At 39.4% G+C, this 20,114-nt stretch overlaps 1 protein-coding gene across 7 annotated transcripts in view; it reads left to right on the top strand.

Annotated features, from left to right (window-relative positions):
- znf423 (zinc finger protein 423) overlaps positions 1–20,114 on the top strand; it is a 188,404-nt gene that overhangs the window by 95,725 nt on the left and 72,565 nt on the right. For 3 of the 7 annotated variants that reach the window (XM_017305362.2, XM_008412528.3, XM_081608336.1), the window contains 2 exons: positions 2,237–2,321; positions 7,599–7,619. In XM_017305362.2, the coding sequence (XP_017160851.2) occupies positions 2,237–2,321; positions 7,599–7,619 (106 nt within the window). Of the gene's footprint in view, positions 1–228; positions 675–2,236; positions 2,322–7,598; positions 7,620–20,114 lie in introns of those variants that run through there. The other 4 variants (XM_008412529.3, XM_081608334.1, XM_008412530.3 and 1 more) reach the window with 2 other exon arrangements.

Genomic DNA, 20,114 nt, shown 5'->3' with positions numbered 1-20,114 from the left:
AACTGTGGAGTATCACAGTTAAAATTCTGGTTTTTCTTCTCATAATTCTGAGATTAAGGTAAAGATGATAGAAAAAAAATCATAATTCTGAGCTTGCACTCAGAATTCTGGAAAAAAAGGGTCAAATTTCTGAGAAAAATATTAATAACAGAGATTAAAGTCAGAATTCGGAGAAAAAAGTCAAAAATCTTCTTTTTTCCCTCCTTTGATCCTCATCCTCTTCTGCAGCGTACGAGTCATCCTCTGCTGGTAAGATGTTTGTTGCCGGTAACCTCTCAGCAGAATCCCTCCCGTGCAGTGTCTGATACCTGAGCAGGAGTCAGCAGATGGAGACGTTTCTGGGAGAGCGGCAGACAGTTTGTGTTTGTGTCGGGCGTTGCTGCGTGTTCCCGCGGCGGATGTGCGTGCGCGCACGGCGTTGTGTGTGTCAGCCGGGCCTCAGCGGCTCCTGCGGCTGGGCTGTGCTGCTGCATTGTGGGAGCTGTTCACTCTACTTGATATTGACAGTCAGGCTCCCCGGGACCTGCCGTTGTGTTTCTGAGTGAGTGTGTGTGAAGGTGTGTGTGTGTGTGTGTCGGTTCCCAGGGACTCCCTGTCTTACCTACACCTTTGTTTCTGCTTAGTCTAACAGCACAAAGCAGACAAAGTAGGATTTTTCTCTCTCCGTGTGTGTTTGTGTGTGTGTGTAGTGACTGTAGCAGAGTGAAGCAGCAGAGGGAAAGTGGAAGTGGGGCCTTTGTGTATTTTGTATGTGTTTGTGCATGAGTGATCGCTGTGCGCAGTGAATGGATAAGCAGAGCTGCTGCTGCTCAGCTCTCATTTCTGTGACTCATCCTGGATTTTCTGCATCTTTCGTTCCCTCTTTTGTTCAGACATCTTTCCTAAATGTTTTCATTACATTATTATTATTAATTTCTCGCTGTTTTTGCAGCTGTTGTGCATCTGAAACATTGTTTTTCCTCCCAAAACTTTTATTAAAAAAATTACAACCAAAAATTGCAATTCTGGTTCTGGTTCTGCTCTGCATCCCCAGAACCAGAACCAAACGAGGAGAAGCAGCATTCAGCTTCTACGCACCACAGATTTGGAACAAACTTCCAGAAAACTGTAAAACAGCTGAAACACTGGGTGCCTTTAAATCTCAAATTAAAACCCACCTGTTTAGAGTTGCTTATGGCTAAATTAGGGTTAGACTGTGGGTTTTGATGTCTTTAATGTTTTTAATTTCTTTTAATGTTTTTATCTTTGTTTTTTTTCTCTTTCTTACTGTTTATTTAATGTCACATGCTGTTTTTATTTTAATTATGTAAAGCACTTTGAAATGCCTTGCTGCTGAAATGTGCTATACAAATAAAATTTTATTGATTGATTTGAACCAAAACTGGGGCAAAATGCAGAGTTATTACCTTTCTTTATTATGATCTTGATAAGCTGCTATGTTTTGTTTTCAGCTTCAGTCATCACAGTTAGAAACTAGAGATCAGGCTGGAATCTGGGTGTAGTGATGAACTCTGACCTGAACATTCAGAGTCACATAAAGACAGCTGCAAAGTCGGCCTTCTGTCATCTGAAGAACATTTCCAGGATTAAAGGACTAATGTCACAGCAAGATCTAGAGAAACTAAGTCATCCATGTGTTTATGTTTAGTTGGATTAGCTGCATTTCCATTATACATGTGTGCAAAAATTTAGCAATATTCTGCTAAGAATTTTGCAGTTGTGGTTTTTCCATTAAATAAGAAATGCAATAAAAAACCACACGTGAATATGTTGGTTCACACGATGAGTCATAATCCTCCTACCACTTCCTGTGATATTTTCTTCGTCTTTTCCGCCAGCAGTAACATCTGGTTGTTGATCACATGACTTATGATGAGCAAAAAGTGTTTGAAAAACCACCTCATCGGAGCCCAAAAACCAGACACGCAAATGTTTGGACAAATCTTTGTTCCAGATTTACACCTGAAATCTGGAACAAACTACCAGAAAACTGTAAACCAGCCGAAACACCGTCTTCCTTTAAATCAAGACCAAAACCCGCCTGGTTACAGTTGCCTAATTGGAACATTGATCACCATATTTGATGCATTTTTGCTTGAAGATTTTAATGACAACATTTGACAGAATGTCATGTTTATCGCTTGTTTCATAATTGTGAAACTGAAGGCACTTTGAACCACCTTGTTGCAGAAATGTGACTCGTTTTGATTGGTGTCTTTTGTGTTTTCTGTTCTAGAAAAAGACCTACCAGTGTATTAAATGCCAAATGACGTTTGAGACGGAAAGAGAGATCCAGATTCACGTGGCCAATCACATGATCGGTGAGTAAAACTGCTTTCTTTTTAACATATGTGTTCTGGCGTTGCGTCATCTCCGTGTTGGTTCTGTGGCGCTCCGATGCGAATATTTTCCCCTGAAAGCACATGCAACACACTCATACATGTTCAGAACACACAAACTGGCCATTTGTCATTTGTTGGTTGTGCGATGGAGCTGCTGTTCATCTTCTACCTTCTGAGAGGTTGAAATTGTTGATGTTTTCACGTCAGATGCTAATAAGAGCTGATTGGTTCCTCGGTTGTTGTGTTTATTTGTTGCCTAGGTTGCTTTTGCATTAAGCGATATACGTGCACAGACTTTCAGAGACTTGATTAATTGTGGGAAAAGGCTCTAAAGTTTTGCTCTCATTGTTGCCGAGCAGCACAAGTTAAACTAAAACCTTCCTTGTGGCTTGGATGTTCTTTTAGAAACCTCCTGCGGGACTCTTATTATTTTTTTCTCTGCTCACCACTAATTTGCTGCCTTAGCATCCCTGTCGTCATGGAGATTAACGAGGTGGACCCTCGAGTTGTTCTGGAGGAAAAAATGCTCTGCTCGCCACACACACACGCACACGCACACACACACACAAACGCATGCACACACACCTGACAGGTAGAGGCGCTGATGCACTCCGAGGGGCTGCGAGTGTGTGTGTCTGAGTTTTCCAAGTCGGCTCTGATGCAGCTGCAGAACCTCTTACTTCATCTAGCCAACACACACGCACACACACTCACACACACCAGATGGGATTTTAGGTATTATCAGGTCTCCCATAATTGCTGCAGTATTGCTATGAATAGTAAAAAGCTGTTGGTGAACCAGTTCTTTTTGGAGTTTATTCGAATTACAGAAAAAGACGGAAACTGAAACTCAGTAAAAGTTGACGTTAGTTGGTTCTGAGGACGAAATACAGAGGAAGATCTGCTGCTGCCATATTTGTTTTTAACAATAATAATAATAACATGTAGTGTTAGGAACCATTTTTGGTTGAAAGCTTTTCTAACGTGTGACTTATTATTGTCAAAATATCGTCATTTCGGGATGTAACAACAACTATACACGACCCTGTTATCATGGATGGATGGATAGATTTTATATGTATATATATAAACAGAACCTCTGTTACTGTAAATGCTCGTCAGTCTTTTTGTAGCGTTACTTTGCTGAGATGCTTCCTAATTCCTGAAACTGCGATCAGCTGAGCGAAGTTCTGTTTCAGGTGCTTTCCTGCTACTTCCTGGGTGAGGAGGAAAACTGTGTTTGACCTGGAAATGCTAATGAAGAGAATTATTAAACCTGAAACAGGAAGACGTTAATTATCAAGTCCTTTTCTTCTCTCGGCTGCAAGGAACTTTTAGTTGATATTATAAATTAATCTGCAGCTTCATTAAAAAAGCTCCCTAACTAAGGGTCAAAAGGTTAAAAAAGTAAGTTATGATGTGGAAATGCCAGAAAACATCTAGTAAGCTTCAGATCATCTCCAGATAGCTGGGATGTCTTTTAGTTTGGGATTCCAGGAGGATAATTCAGAGCAAAGCTACAGACTGTTTATATAGGTCTAAATATTCAGCTCTTGATGCAAACAATGCAATTTTGGTACTTTTCTTTCAGACATATTATTTTTATGCAGTAAAAAGTTAATTGGTTCACCAGCTTGGCATGAATGCTGTGTGTGTTTTTATGTTTGTATGCTGGTATAATGGTGCAGAAGATGCAACAACTTCATGGTGGGAATGTTTCTGATCTGGTCCAGTTCTGCTCATTATTCTACTTTACCGATTCGCCTCACTTTTTTCTCGCTCAGTGAGAAATTTCTGTCAGGAAATCATTGTCATAATCTCTTTTTATGTATTGATTTTTGAAATAATAACATATTCAGCAGTATTTAATTTTCATTCGGTTTAATTAATTTACAACAATCTGAACAGAGAATCTGCATCACTCAGCCAAAGTTTTGAAATCGGGGAACATTTGTCCAACTGAAGTGATCAGGAGTCGGTAAGACTCTCTGAAAGATGAGTTTCTTCTTCTGCAAGTTTTCTGTTCAATCCTGCAGCAGCGGTTTAGCTGCTCCAAAGCCTCCATCACGGTTCAACGTGCTGTTAGCTCCCACGTAGCAAGAAGCATGGAGTCCAGTCAGGTGTGTGAATTACAATCTGTCAAAATGTCGGCTGGCCCTCAGACTTTTATGTCACTATTTTAAGAAAATGGTCAAAGGTGGAACATATTTGGTTAACGCCTCCCCTGTTCCAGCCTTACATCTCCCTCCTCATGGTTTTTTAGTTACAACATCACAACTAAGTGACACAAATCATAAAGGATGAATATCAGAACTTATTTTTATTCCCTTATTCACTTTTTTGACCAACTAATTTATTTCTAGATTTATTCTCCTCCATTTTACTCGTCAGCATCTCACTGAAAAACAAAAAAATAATAAAGATGTTTTTTTAGATGCAAAAAGTCCATTTTGTAAGTGAACCTGAAAAGTAACTGCATCCCAAAAATCTGTCTCAATAATATCCAATCAACTTGAATAATAAAAGATTATATTTTAATTCTCCAATGCATATTTTTTTAATGAAATAGACGTATTTGAACTTTGATTTGACAAATGTAAATAATGTATTATTCTACTTTTCTCATCATCATCCTACTGAAAAAATGAAATAGAAAAATTATTAGGCTAAAATCAATATCTTAAATAATAACTTTTATCTATAATTTTCTGATAACTCTGATATAATACCTTGTGCTTCTGTGTAAAAGTCTTTAATCGTCTCTCAGTTTTTCTTTTTTTCCATCTGATCCGAACGGTTTTCCTGTAAACTTTTCCCGATCTTTTGTTCTCCGGGTTTTCTGAATGAAGCAGAAAGAAGCGAAAGGTGGTTTAAAACTTTTGCTCAGTGTTATATTTATTCTGAACTATTCTGATGATCAAGGGCCCACACACTGATCTCACTTCATCTTCAAAGTGAGGTCCTTAAATTGCTGCTGGTTCCCAGTTCAGATTCCCCCTGATTGGACCGTCACGCCCCGTGTGTGTTCTCCTTACCTCCGGCTCCGATGTTAATTAAAGCACCATGAGGCTTTTGCTCCGAGACCAGGAGAGAAGAGCCGCTCAGCCACAGGAGGGGAAGGAGGCAGGAAGGTTGAAAGCACCAAAATGAGCAAAAAAAAATCTGTTTCTGAACCAAGTTTTTATTATAAAAGTTTCAATTAATTTTTTTTGTTCTTTTCTGAGACACTTTGCTTCTTCCTGTGTTTCGACACTTGTTCACTCTGGACTTCTTGGATCTAGAAAGTAATTTTTACCTGCAGCTTGATCAGGTTTCAATTGCATTTTTAGAAATCTGTGGAATATACTACTTCTTGTTTTCAGCAAACATCCACTTAATTATCATTAGCAAACAAACAACGAGGCATTTCTCTGTATTTATGGCTACAATAAACAGTAGAGCATGTTTACACTGCAAAAACAAAATCTTGCCAAGTATTTTTATCTAGTTTCTAATATCTTAGTTCACTTGAATTAAAACAAAACTAACTTATTGTTACTTTTCAACCATAAATAAAAGCCTGTTTTGAGTCAACAATTCCTTAATATTGATGAAAAAGAAATATAGGAAATAATCTACCAGTAATAATCTACCCATATTATTATAACTTGTATTTGGGAATAGCTGTCTTGTTCCACTGGAAAATTATTTGTCCTATAATAAAACTTTTTCATCAATATTAAGGAATTATTGACTTAAAATAAGCTCCCATTTCTTCATGAAAAGTTAGTTTTGTCTTCAGTACCGAGAGATTTTCAGTAGAAACCAGACCAGAAATACTTTTAAATTTTGTATTTTTCAGTGCAGTTATAGCTGCAGCACTAGTAATTATAAATCATGAACGGTTGGGTTTGTTTGGGTTCTGGACGACCGAGCGGTTCCTGGACTTTACTGGCTGAGAGGAGGAGGAGGAGGAGGAGGAGACGAAGATGCTCTGCAGACATTGATGGACGTAGTCAGTGAAAATGAACGAGACATGCAGTTTTTTTTTATATTCTTTTGCATATTGCAGCTGCTGAAACAGATCAGCTAATTTTCCAGAGCAGCAGCTGTAACAGTTTCATCATCTGCTCTCCTAAATTTGATAGATTTTCTTTTGGGGTAGCGACACAGCGCGCTGATTTGTTTCGTTCTCCTCTCTCCTCTCACCTCTCCCTGTCACCGTATGAACATGTATATTTGTTCCTGCGTCTCTCCGGACTGTGTCGCCGTGATTTCTGGCAGCCTTTATTGTTTTCTGCTGTGCAGCTGCACATCATGAAGTAGTTCCCTCCCTGTGTGACGGTGTGAGGCGGTGAGACGGATCACCGAATGTGCGTTGCTTCTGTTTCCTGGACGACAGTCAGGAAGCGAAAATGGGCTGTTGGTTTTTAAAGCCTTGTTGTGACAGAAGCTGTTTGAAGTGATGCACTAAACACATGCATTTCCCTTAAATAAAGTCGTCAGCAGCAGGTTTGAAATGTTGCATGCGGCCGCTAATGCTTTGCTAATCACCTCGGTTAAGATTTCACAGCATGGAAACGTCACATTTAGAAGCACAAGCAGAACAGTTTCATTGCTCAAAATGAGACGTTGACTTTATCCATGAAACCGTTTTTTTCTTTATTTTTTACATTTATTATTCCTTTATTGCTTCTTATAATCGGTAATGTTGGATTTCAGCTAGTTTTGTTGTAGGAATCACCTAGCATAAGATCAGAATCACCTGATCAGACCCAAAACCCGAACCAAAGACCCACAGCCTGACTTTATTTAACATCTACGGAGAATTTGTAGAACGTTTTGTAAATTTGATTGGAAGCTTCTGTTTAACAGGCTTTAAACACTTAATAATAGGCTAACAGTTGTTCTCTCGTTTATGTTCCAGATAAACAAGGAGTAAATTAAAACTAGAAAGCATGGATCGTTTTGCTTTTGTTTGAAAAAATACTTTGATTTCTGCATGAATAAATACAAAAAAGTAGCTCTGAACACTCGAGAAACACAAATTTCACCCTAAAGCCAACAAAAGAATAACAAAACATGACCAGCAGTGTGTTTGTTTTGTTTATTTTCTTCAGCGTAACGATGAAAAATGTTTTCCCTGATTGACTGGTGAGCTGCGTTGTCTGTAACACTGCTTCCTCCTCTCCCCTCCCGCCTCATTCACAGCACATTTTACTAATCCTGGTCATTCTCTCCTCCGTTCTCCCCCATCCCCACCTTGGATGGCCATAGACGAGCCCACCTGTCAGCAAGGTTTGTCCGCTTTCTGTCTATTAGCTCACTCTGTGAGCGAGGCAGCGCTGCTGTCTCTGCCTGCTCATCACCATGAACATTACCCTCCTATAAAGAAAATGCAGAAAATTTTACCACCCCTTTATTTATTTCTTTACATTTTCTTACCAAGCAGACAAATCCATGAAACTAGAGATGCATACAATGAATTAACTTATGATTAACTGTCACTTAATGGTTTATCAGATTAGAATTTGATCGATTCACTAACAACATCCGCTTAGATCTTATTTCAATGTTGTAGTTTGGCCTCCACCCAGAAGGGGGCGCAGCTGGCAATCTCTAAGCAGAGCCAGTTGATACAGAAACAAAGATGGTGGGGCCATACCAGAGTGGGAAAGAAAAAAAGATCCAAACAGAGTCCGCTGTGGGATTCAAAATGCACTGTGTGTTTTTTTTTTAGAAATATAAACACTCAACAAGTTTCTTCAGTTTCACAAGTTTTTTTATTTTTATCCAACATATTATGAACACTTTATTCCTTTTTGTTAGGGTAATACAGTCAACTCTTTTCACCGCAAAAACACAAATTTGAGTTTTGTCTTGCAAACGCAAAAATCTCACCAAGTATTTTTGATCTAGTTTTTAGAACAAGATCTTAATACACTTGAAATAAAGCAAAAATAACTTAGAATAAACTTTACGGGAAGATGTGGGAGTTTATTTTAAGTAAATAATTCCTTAATATTGATGAAAAAATCCCACTTATTTCACTTTTAACAAGACATTGTTCCCTTCCTCTCAGTGAAATAACCTGCCAATGGAACTTTTTCATCAATATTAAGGGACTATTGATCTAAAACAAGCTCCTATATCTTGCTAAAAACTTATTTGCATCTCATTTTGTCTTATTTTAAATGCACCAAGATATTTGCAGTAGAAACTATACCAAAAATTATTTAGTGAGAATTTTGTTTTTGCATGGCAAAACTCAGGTTTTCCAGAAAATGGCTGCTTATCAAATAATTGCTAATCGATAGATAAGATAAATCAACTTTAGATCAACTCATCAATCGATAACTTGCATCCCTAATAGAAACAACTCAGAAATCCTGGAGAACTTCAGTTATGATCCACTGCTTGGAAAGAAAATGCAAAGGAATGAGGAGCACAAACTATTAAAAAAAAAGAATAAGAAACTCAGATAAAATCCAGATTGTCGTAAAATCCAGATTGCATGGTGTGCAGTCAGCAGATTCCTGCAGAAAACATCCTTAAATTGTTTTAAAGAGACAGAGATTTTAATGTGACACATCCTGCACACTTAACTCCCCTCACCTCCCCATTTACCTGATCCCTGCTGCTGGCTGCATGCTCCATTGTCCTTCATACACACACACACACGCACACGCACACACACACACACACACACGTGCACACAGCTGCCTTGGAGGTATCGAGTGGCCACTCACCTGTATCTAAGTGCTCCCCATGGACTGTGGTGGCTAATGATGTGTCCTCAGCATGAGCTTTACTTACCTATTTACATCAGTGCACAATAATAACTGGAACTCACATTCCTCGTATGTTTCTGACGTTCGCTTTTGGAGTAACGGAGCAAATTTCTGTCTAAAACACCAAACAGCCTCCTGAGAATCAGCTGCTCTGCGACCCTGGAGTCCGACTTTATCAGGCATCGAATCATCTCCGTCTGCTTTTTTGTTTTGTACCTGGAGGTTGCATTTTTTTGCTTTCTATTAGCCTCCAGTCAAATCTGTGATGCGCCCGACTGCTAATGTCGGTGTGCTGTCTAAGCAGCGGTCCCGCGGGTTGTGGCTGAGCCGATGTGTGTCTGCGCGCGCCGCTAAGTGCACACACCTATCGGTACGTACGTTGATGCGGCTTTGGTCTGCTTACTTTGTGTCACTGAAGACTTAATGAGGCGAATAAGAAGCTTTTAGAGTCAGTGGAGGTGGATAATGTGGTTTAAGGCCCACTCATGTGTGTGTGTGTGTGTGTGTGTGTGTGTGTGTGTGTGTGTGTGTGTGTGTGTGTGTGTGTGTGTGTGTGTGTGTGTGCGTGCGTGCGTGCGTGCGTGCGTGCGTGTGTGTGTGTGTGTGTGTGTGTGTGTTGGCCACCAGCTACAAACATGGCTTCTCGTTTCTGCCCTGCTGCACTCCAGCTAATAAGACGGTGGCTGCTCTGCTGTTGGTGTGGAAGATCAGACTCTGCAGCAGAAACGAACGCAGCATAACTCAGCCTGTCTGTGGGGGGAGTCGGCTGGTTTCCTAGATTTACACCAATCAGGCGTAACATTATGACCACTGACAGAAGGGAAACCCCTGGTGCTGCTGTTGCATCTCCACATGGACGGGATCTGGAAGCAAAAACACAAAAATCTACCAAATATTTTGGTTTATTTTCAAATGTAAATATCTTATTACACTTGAGAGAAGACAAAACTAACTTAAAAGTAACTTTTCAGGCACATATAGAAGCTCTTTCTGATAAATAATTTCTTAATATTGATGAAAAATGGAATAAGCGATATTCTTGTTTTAAGACAGTTTTCACGTGACATATTTAAAATGGTATTATAATGCAAGAACACATTCTCAACGATCAACAAACTTTAAAATCTAATGAACATTTAACACTGGAACTGGAAGACATTTTAAATATCCAAAACAAATTAACAAAACAACAGAAACTAAACATAAAATTAATTTTCAAACCTCTCTAAACAAAATCGCCCTTCAAAAAAATGGACCAGATTTATTAAGTGGTCCAGACTGAAGACTTTTGTCTTCTTGGTTTTGGTAGAAAAAAAACAAGAAAAACAACTAGACTCGTTTTAATTTATCATGCAATTAATTGATTTATTGTTTATTCTGATAAGCCAAAGTGGAACTAGCACCTTTTTTTTTTCTTTTGAAAGCAATTAATCCTGCGATCATCAGAAAATAAACGCATCACATTTGACACTTTAATTTTTAGTTCATTGTTGTGTCTGAAGTTTTTAACACATTCAATCTCCAAGCGACCAGGACCAGAACAAGTCCAAATTGGGTCACTCTGGGATGTTTGAAAACACATAAATAAATAAATATTGTTTTGGTCTAAATAACTTCTTCCTTAAACGGACGTTAGTACATAAAATAGTAAGAAAATCTGTTGCTTTGCTTGTGTTTTTGCAGGTTAAGATGTGACTGAGGCCAGTATTAATATTAATGTTAATAAAACAGACTGAGGCAGGGTGTTGGGTCGCACTCTGATGGTATGAACACGGGAACAGATGACGGCCACCCCCTCCTCCTGTCTTCATCCCTCCCTCCATCCATCCTTCCCTGCATCCCTTCCTCCCTCACCACCTGGAGCCAGCGAGCTGTGACACCAGAGGGAAGGAGGGAGTGATGATGGAGGGGCAGGGGACTGGAGGAACGGAGAAAAACAGGGGAGCAGGGAGGGCTGGATGGAGAAGCAAACCAAGGATCTTCAGTCAATTAAATCGAACAAGAAGATGAAATTATCTTACAAACCAAATTCATGTCATCGTTGGCATCACATTGTTTTAAAAGTTTATTTAATTTGGTCAAAAAAGAACAAAAACAAAAAAGAAACGGCACAAAACTAAGACAGAAATAGATCAACAATAATTAAATTCCTGTCAATGGCAAGAAAACAAAGTGTTAGTTGAAGCATAAGTTCAGGGCCGGTCAAAGCCTTTTTGGGGCCGTAGGCAGATTTTAATGCAGGGCCCCCATGCCAACATGTCAACACCACTTGCTTCATCATTCCTGGGCTGCACTATTCGTCTAATATACAGAGATGGGTAGAAAACCCAAAAATTATACTCACCTAAGAGTGGAACTACTTCAACATATTTTTACTCAAATAAAAGTAAAAAGTAGCCGTCCAATAAATTACTCAAGAAAGAGTAAAAGTATTTAGTATAAAGTCTACTGATCAAATTATCAATCATTTAATATTTGGAATTACATAATCAGACGGACCAAAATATAAAGTTAAGTGGAATTTTTTGGTATTTTCAGAATGAATAATTTATGTAAGTAACAAAAAATAACAAAATAAGGCAAAATAAAAATTTGCTAAATCAGTTTCTTTGAATAAAAATGTAAACAAAAACTGTAGGTGTGTGTCTGTGTCTGATGAATTTTTGGTTAAAATGTTTGTTTTTCATTCAATGGGTAGAAAATCGAGAAATTTTACTCAAGTAACAGAAGAAATACTTCAAAATAAAATTACTGAAGCAAAAGCAAAAAGTACAGTATAGCAAAAATATATATTATACACGAGTAAGTGTAAATAGTTACTACCCAACTCTTCTAATATACCTGCAATTATTAACAGTAATTGGCTTATACAATATAAGTGTTTTGGCTGTTAATAACACTGTTTCCAGTGTTATTTTTACTTTACAGGAGTAGCAACGATGTTCCCTCTCAATGACCAATAAACGTTAATTTTGTAATGAAAAACAATAAATAAAGAAGAAATAAATACCACACACAATCAAAACCATAAATAAAATAGAGCATGAAGTCTCTGTAAGCAAAATTGCCTTTAAAAAAATAATAATTAGAAGGTAAATGATCAAAATCGTGTTAATTTATCATGTGATTGGGTGTGCTGTGGTGGCGCAGGGGTTAAGCACAACCCACATATGGAGGCTTTAGTCCTTAACGCAGCTGTTGCAGGTTCGATTCCCGGCCTTGGCGACCTTTGCTGCATGTCTTCCCCCTTTTCTCATTGCCCACTTTCCTGTCAATTAACTATCAAATAAAGGCCACTGGAGCCTGATTAACTGATTGCAACAGGCTTAGCTGTACGATTCTCCCAAACGCTACTGCAGCATCTGTGTGTTAAATGAAGAAACTGTTAACCCTTGTAGGCCAAGGTCTAAATGGCCATTCCGGCACGCAGTCTTTCTCTTCTCAGTGCGTCAGCGCTCGCTACGAAGCCATGCAGCGATCGCTAGCAAAACTACTACTAACACTACACACACCACAAACTCTAAAAAACATACTTACTATATAAAAAACCTATCGAAACACTCTTAGTCAAATCCACAGCATCAATTCTCCCTAGTCTCTTGTCGTATCCAAATCCCCCCCCCACCCCCCTCGTTTGTCCCCACGTGTCTCCGTTCTACCTAGCAACAGACCGTCAACACATTTTCATTGGTTGTGTCGAAATGTGGTACAGTTAGACCCCCACACAGTAAGGTGGAAATGATCGATCATATTCCTGGCTTTATTCTCAAGTAAATAACCACAAAACCAATATAAAAACACCACTTTTATCAAGTTTGAAGTCCATACTGTCCACCAGAGGTGAAATGAACACTCGGTATGCCGTCTGTGTTATTATGAAGCTTTATAAATGTGTCACGTGCTTGCCCACTCCACAGCGGGCTTCGTCCCGGTAGGGTTAAATTATATCTTCTTTTTTTTTTTGTCCAGATTAACCAATGCAGTAGCAGAATAAGCTGTTTACCATTGACAGGGAGGCTTTAATAAGTGTTTTATGCTCAAATTGAGCCTCATTTTTCTCATAAATGTCATTTGAGAGGAAATAAACAAATTTATCTCCAAGAAGCATTGCTGGAATAAAGATCTGATGAACCAAACACAAATTTCCGTAATGAATTCCTGTACATCTGTCAGACTGTGACCTGTACTATAACTGGCGCTGTTGGCAGGATCGGCTGCGTTTGAATCCGGGAACAGAATCGTTTGGAGCTTCTTCTTTTTTTTTCCCCGTCTGTGTGTTTGTGTTTTGAAGGCTCGGAGCATGGTGGTCCCCCGGAGAGCTCATTTTGTCGTCTTCTCGCTTGATTTACCTTCCTCTTCTTCTGCAGTTTATTACCAGTCATTACAAGCTGTTTGGAAACCTAATAGGACACGCTGACAAATAGACTGGGAGAGACCCAACCAGGATCAGCATTCCTAACACGGAATAACAATCAGCGTGTGCTTTTTTTCCTCCTCGGGATGTTTGTTGTGCAGCATCAGCGATCTTAACTTAAGGATATATGTTTTTAAGGAAGAGTTTCTTTAAATCTTCCTCTGTTGCTCTGTTTGTGTTTAGAGAAAGTCCAGATATGAAACACTCTCTCTCTCTCTGTGTCCCACTCTCTTCAGCTCGTCCAGGTGTGGCTGCACCAGCTGCTAAAGAGAACAGGACACACACACACACACACACACACACACACACACACACACACACACACACACACACACACACACAGTTCCTCTCTATCTCTGCTGGCTAATTGTCAGAAGGAAAACAAGGCGCTTTGCCTTTCTGCGCTTCATAAACAGGGGCCAAGCAACAATTAACTCCCTGCTTAATTCACTAACTATTCTGAATTCATTTTCTCCCGTGACAGCCGCATCTGTCACAGCTGGTGCCGAGTGGCTGCGGTGTGTGGGTTCGCTACAGACCGCTGCAGCAATAGAACAAAGTTGTGACTTTGAGCAGAAAACGCTTTCTAAGGCAACGTTCACAATGCAGCTTGAAGTGACCCAAATCAGATTTCTTTGTTTTTGTGAAATCGTTCACATGTCCAAATACTGTCCTGCTCACCATTATTGGCACCCATGAAGTTTAAGTACATATAATGGAATATTTACTGAAGGAAATTCATCAAGTGAAACAACATTTTACTGCTAATAGCTTGTGCTTGATGCAAAACAGCAAATGATAAAAAACATTTAAAAAGATAAACATTATGAGGAGAACAAAGAAAAACATCATTTTTACCATGCCAGTGGTATTGGCACCCTTTGCTGCATATCAATATGAAAACCCAATTTGGCTCACCTGTTGAAATCACACATAAAGATCACTTGTGATGGACTGCCTCCACACCGTGACATGAATTAACCAATGAATAATCATGTTGGTGCTTTAAAAGCCACTTGTTAGTTCATCTCCACATGTGACAATGGTAAAGACAAAGGAGCTGTTTGAGGACATCAGAAATGCTATTATTTGCTAGCACAGGACCTCCATAGGGTATAAAACCATCTCCAAAGACCTTGGTATCCCTGTTCCAACGGTGCACAATGTTATTAAGAAGTTTTCCAGGCATGGAACGGTCAAGAACCTCCCTGGACGTGGGGGGAAAAAGAAAAATTGATGACAGAAGTCTTCGACGGTTGGTGCGAATGGTGGAAAAAACACCACGTCTAACATCTAAAGTCCTAAAGACCAACCTGGAGCCGTCTGGTGTGATTGTTTCAACAGGTACCACACGCCGCACACTAAACAAAATGGGGCTTTATCGGCGGAGGCCAAGGACGACCCTATTGCTGAAGAAAAGACATAAAAAAGAACGTTTGATCTTCACAAAAGAGAACCTGGGCAAACCTCAATCCTTGTGGGACAACGTTTTATGGACAGGTGAAACAAAAGTGGAGCTTTTCGGTAAATCACACAAACAATATGTTTACAGATGGCGCAATGAAGCCTTTAAAGATAAGAACACCATACCAACAGTCAAGCATGGTGGAGGATCCATAATGCTGTGGGGCTGCTTTGTGGGGTCTGGTACTGGAGGCCTTGACCGTATCACAGGCATCATGAAATCAGAAGATTATCAAGCAATTCTAGAGCGAAATGTCTTGCCCAGTGTAAGGAAACTGGGTTTGCGGCGAAGATCCTGGGTCCTCCAGCAAGACAACGACCCAAAGCACACGGGCCTGGTTGAAAGGGAAAAAATGGACTGTTTTAAAATGGCCAGCAATGACTCCTGATCTCAATCCAATTGAAAATCTTTGGGTGGAGCTGAAATCTACAATTGGAGAAAGGAACCATGCAAATGTACAAGAGCTTGAGCATATTGCAAAAGAAGCGTGGGAGAAAATGTCACCCGAAAAGTGCAAGAAGCTTATAGATGAATATAAGAAACGTTTGGCTGTCATTGCTGCCAAAAGCTGCGCAACCAAATATTAAAGAGGGGTGTCAATATTAGTGCACATGCTGGTTTTCTGTTTTGTCCTTTGGAATTAAAATATTTATGTTGAAATGGTAATTGTCTTTGTTAAATTACTTTGGACCTCAAATTGAAGGATCCTGCTGATATAAGTTTTGAACATTTCCATTTATTTCTGAAGATATTCACTCATCTATGCAAATCATGAAGGGGTGCCAATAATGGTGAGCAGGACTGTATATGCGACCTGTATGTGATCTCCAGTGTGAACTGCAAACGCCCTCTACTTATTGCACAGTAGAGGGCGCAATAATGTCACACATAGGGAGCGTGCTCAGTGTTTCACCAACCACGATAAAAAAGAAGAAGAAGAAGAAGAAATGCTCTGTGTTTGCAGGGATCTTACGATTTTAAAGTTGTCCAACCGGAGCCGGCACATTAACAACTTAATCCTTGTTATGGTCGACCATAGCTGTTGTTTTTCTTCCTGCTTGTTCGACTCGGGACGCAGAACAGCTTGTCGAGTATCAGTGATGGTCAGGTCTGATGAATGCGACCTGGCCGTTCAGATTCAGGTCAGATTTGAAAATATCAGGTATGTATCTAATTTATGATAACATATCCATACATTAAGTTTAAAAAGGTCTGATTTGGGTCACTTCAGGCTGCAGTGTGAACGCAGCCTTAGACAGAAAATGGATCACAAGGTGTTTGATTTTCACGTGTTTCTACAAGCAGGTGCAAATCCTTTAATGCCAATCCTTAAAATATGATGATCCTCTGGTTGTTGTTTGTTTTCCTGTTGGGGAGAAATGACTTTTAATTTAAATTGTCAATTTAAAATAATCTATGCAGCTAAACAATAAAAAAAGTAATCTAAAAGTACGCTGCAAAAACACCAAGTCATGGCAATTATTTTTTATCTAGTTTCTAGTGCAATTACTCTTAAAATGAAACAAGTAACTTTTAAGCATGTTATACAAACTTGTTTTATGTCAATAATTCTGCAAAAAGTTAGTTTAAAAGTGCTTGTTCCACTGGCAGATTCATTCACTCATATTACAGAAAAATTGTCTTGTTGTAAGTGAAATAATCTGCCAACTGAACAAGTCTGTTCAAAACAAACACAACACTGGAACTGGAAGATATATTAAATAACCACAAAATAACTCCACACAACCGAAACCATGAATAAAAAAGATGGGTTATGATGTCTCTCTTGAAGGGAAACCAAATTTCCCTTCAAAATATAAATAATCACAATGGAAAATACTGATCTCATTTTAATTGACCACGTGATTAATTGCTTATAGCGACAGGTTTACTTGTCAGTCAGTCACAGAATTTAAACAGAACAGAATAATTAGTTTTGAATTAAAAATTGTGACCCTAAAAATCGGAATCAAATCGCTTGACGGTGAAAGATGGAGAACGTTTACCTTCACAGTCGCTCTAGATCCACCAGAGTCAAATTATCCTGAAATCAGTGAATAAACTGGAGGAGTTTGTTGTGATTGCAAACCAACTGAGTGAAAAACAACAGGAGAGGCAAACAAACAGATGCAGACGAAGGAGAGTGCAGGTGAAAGCCGATCAATAGTTAAGAATGAGGAAAGAGAGAGCGACGCGGCGTGATCGGATGGATGGATGGAGACGAATAAAGAGAAGGATGGAGGGAGACGGGGGAGGACAAGAGCGATCTCTGGCAGCTTTTGGCTCGCGCTCCGTCCTCTCGCAGAGCAGCTGGACTTCATTAGTGGCTGGTGTTAATTACTGGGACCGGACACGCGCACGTCCGCACACAAAGCGGATCTGCGGCGCGCGGCGCGCGCACAGCCGCGCATCCGGTGATTCAGGGTCACCTTGTTTGGACCAGCAGAGAGACGGAGAGGTGGTGCCAGACTGAAAAACAGAAACCAGAGGAGCTCACACACATGGAGGAAGCTGCTGTGGGAATTATTTATTTATTACTTTATTAGTTTATCAATGTGGTGGTTCAGAAGTTGATTAGTAGAGTAATTAGTGATGGCGGACATAGGCCTAACACAATAAGCAATTAATCAATAAATCAATTAAGCGCATTATGAATTAAAATAGGCTCTGTTGTTTTTCTTTTTATCTTTCAACCAAAAACTAGACGCCAAAAGTCTTCACTCTGGTACTTTGGTCTCAACTAGCAACAATTTTTCTTAGAGGAACTTCAGAATTAATTTTATTTGTTGTTTTGTTTATTTACTTTGGATATTTAAAATGTCTTACATTGAGTAAACATTGAGTTGGGGGCGTGGCCAGCAGCAGCTCATTTGGATTTAAAGTGACAGAGGCCCTAAAACATCCTGAAAGGAGAGTAACTGGCAGAACTGAACAGACTGATATTACATAATCTAAGAATGATTTTTTTGTAGAAAGTGTAATGAATATGTTTTGTATAGGTCACAGAGCCTTCCTAACCTGTTCAAGGAAGCACAACAGGTCACCTTTAAATAATTGTAGCCAGTGTTTTTGACTTTTTCTTTGAATTAAAGCCTTAAAAAGTTTCTCTCCATCATCTGGTGAGCTGTTTATAGTTTTTGTCTCATTGATTGTTTTCCGTTTCTGATGTTTTCCCCCCTCTGGCTTCGCTGACATCATGTTTCAGGAGACTCCCTGCTGTTTGTGCGTGTGAGGGTGAAAGAAAAAGGGATAAAAATCCCATCAAAGCAGAGAAGATGAAATCCATGTGAGGCAGGAATTAGAGAGGCGTGTTGGAGTTCATTCAGAAATATCTGCAGAATAAATGAGCTTCCTGAAAGCTGCAGCGGTCGGAGTTTGCTTGGGTCTTATAGTGACTCGCCGAGCCGAGCGCTGAGTCAGACCGAAGCAGTCGAGCTGCAGAGCAGTGGATCCGTCACTCTGGACTCGGAGGCTGTTTGTTTATTTAAATGTCTGGAAACGCCTAGAATTAAATCTATCTATCCATTCATCTCTTCTTTCTTCAACTCTTCCATCCTTCCTCGCTTCTTTCCTTAATTCCTTCCTTCTCCCTTTCCTTCCTTATTTTCTATTTTCCATCCACTTTCCTTCCTTCGTTCCTCTTCCACTTGTCCTTTCTTGAATTCGTTTTCTTCCTTCCTTCATTCCTTCCTTTTCCTTCCTCTCCTCCCTCCTTTCTTTCCTGCCTTTCCTTCCCTTTCTCCCTGTTTCCTTCCTTCCCTTATATCTCCTGCTCTCTCCAGGACAGACTCAGAACGAATCTAAACCACATATCTGTATTTCCTCTGTGAACTTTGTAGTGAAAACATGAAACTGAGTTCTGATTCATCACGTGAACCCGGCTGCGGTCCTGCTGATGTTTCCAGGTGGGATCCGGCTTCATGGTGGTTGATTTAAAACGGCCTCCGTCACAGCAGGAGGCGGGACCCTCCGTCCTGCTGCGACGGAGCCTGAATTGTAACCAATATTCTTAGTTTTTATTTTATCTTAATTACACAACAGAAAACAGGAGGAGGAAAGCGCGATCATGAAGAAGAGAGGAATGTTAAAACAACGCTGCAGACTGCGGCTTTTATCTTCTGCCTCTAAACAGATGTCTCTTTATTGCAGCACAAAGGCCTGCTGACAAACACACACACACACACACCTCATCCTGAATAAATCAATGCGTTCTGGTAGCTGTGATTTCCCAGGGTGCTTTGCTCTAACCCCCTCTGGGTGAACAAGGTGACAAAGCGAAGGAGAGACCCTCGCCTTCACTGCCCCGTTTTTTACCCTGTTTGCTTATTCTTCACTGTGAATAGATTTACTCTGATTATTTCTATTTTTTTTTTCAGTTTTGAACAAATTCCTGAAGTTTTTTTTAATTTTTTTTATTGCATTTAAGTGCAGCAAGATTACATTCACTGTAAAAACACAAAATCTTACCGAGTAATTTTGGTCTAATTTCTTAGCACACTTGGAATAAGACAAAACTGACTTACAAGTAGCTTTTCAGCAAGATATAGAAGCTTGTTCTAGAGTCAATAATTCCTTAAAATCGATGAAAAGTTACTTGTTCCACTGGCCGATTATTTTATTTATAACGACATTTGATCAAATGTTATAAGTGAAATGGACAGACTACTAAGGAATTAAGTGTATTAAGATCTTAAGAAATTATTGACTTAAAACAAGTTCCTGTATCTCGCTTAAAAGTAACTTCTAAGTTAGTTTTGTCTTCTTCAGTTATTCTAGTATATTTACACTAGAAACTAGATTAAAATACTTAAGATTTTGGGTTTTTTCAGTGTTTTTCAGATTCAGATGAAGACTGAGTTGTGAAATTACAATTCAAAAGAATAAATACGCTCCTGCATGTAGCCGCAGTCGTTTCTCCAGGCTTTATGCAGCCTGTGGCTGTTCACCATGTAAATATAGATAATAATGACAATTATATGCATTAGAATATTTACAAAGCCTAAAGCAAATCTAAAGGAATTCATTCATTCCCTCAGAAGACATTACATCTGGAATGCTGCGTTATTTTATCCAGTTTTTCTGCTCGTATCAAACGGGTGCTTGTTCATCTGAGGTTGTGTCAA

The sequence above is a fragment of the Poecilia reticulata genome, chromosome 6 (genome assembly GCF_904066995.2).
Source record: "Poecilia reticulata chromosome 6, P_reticulata-male-v2, whole genome shotgun sequence".
In the NCBI taxonomy this organism is placed as follows: Eukaryota; Metazoa; Chordata; class Actinopteri; order Cyprinodontiformes; family Poeciliidae; genus Poecilia; species Poecilia reticulata.
The sequence above is the reverse complement of the archived record's forward strand: the minus strand, read 5'-3'. Positions and strand labels throughout refer to the sequence as shown.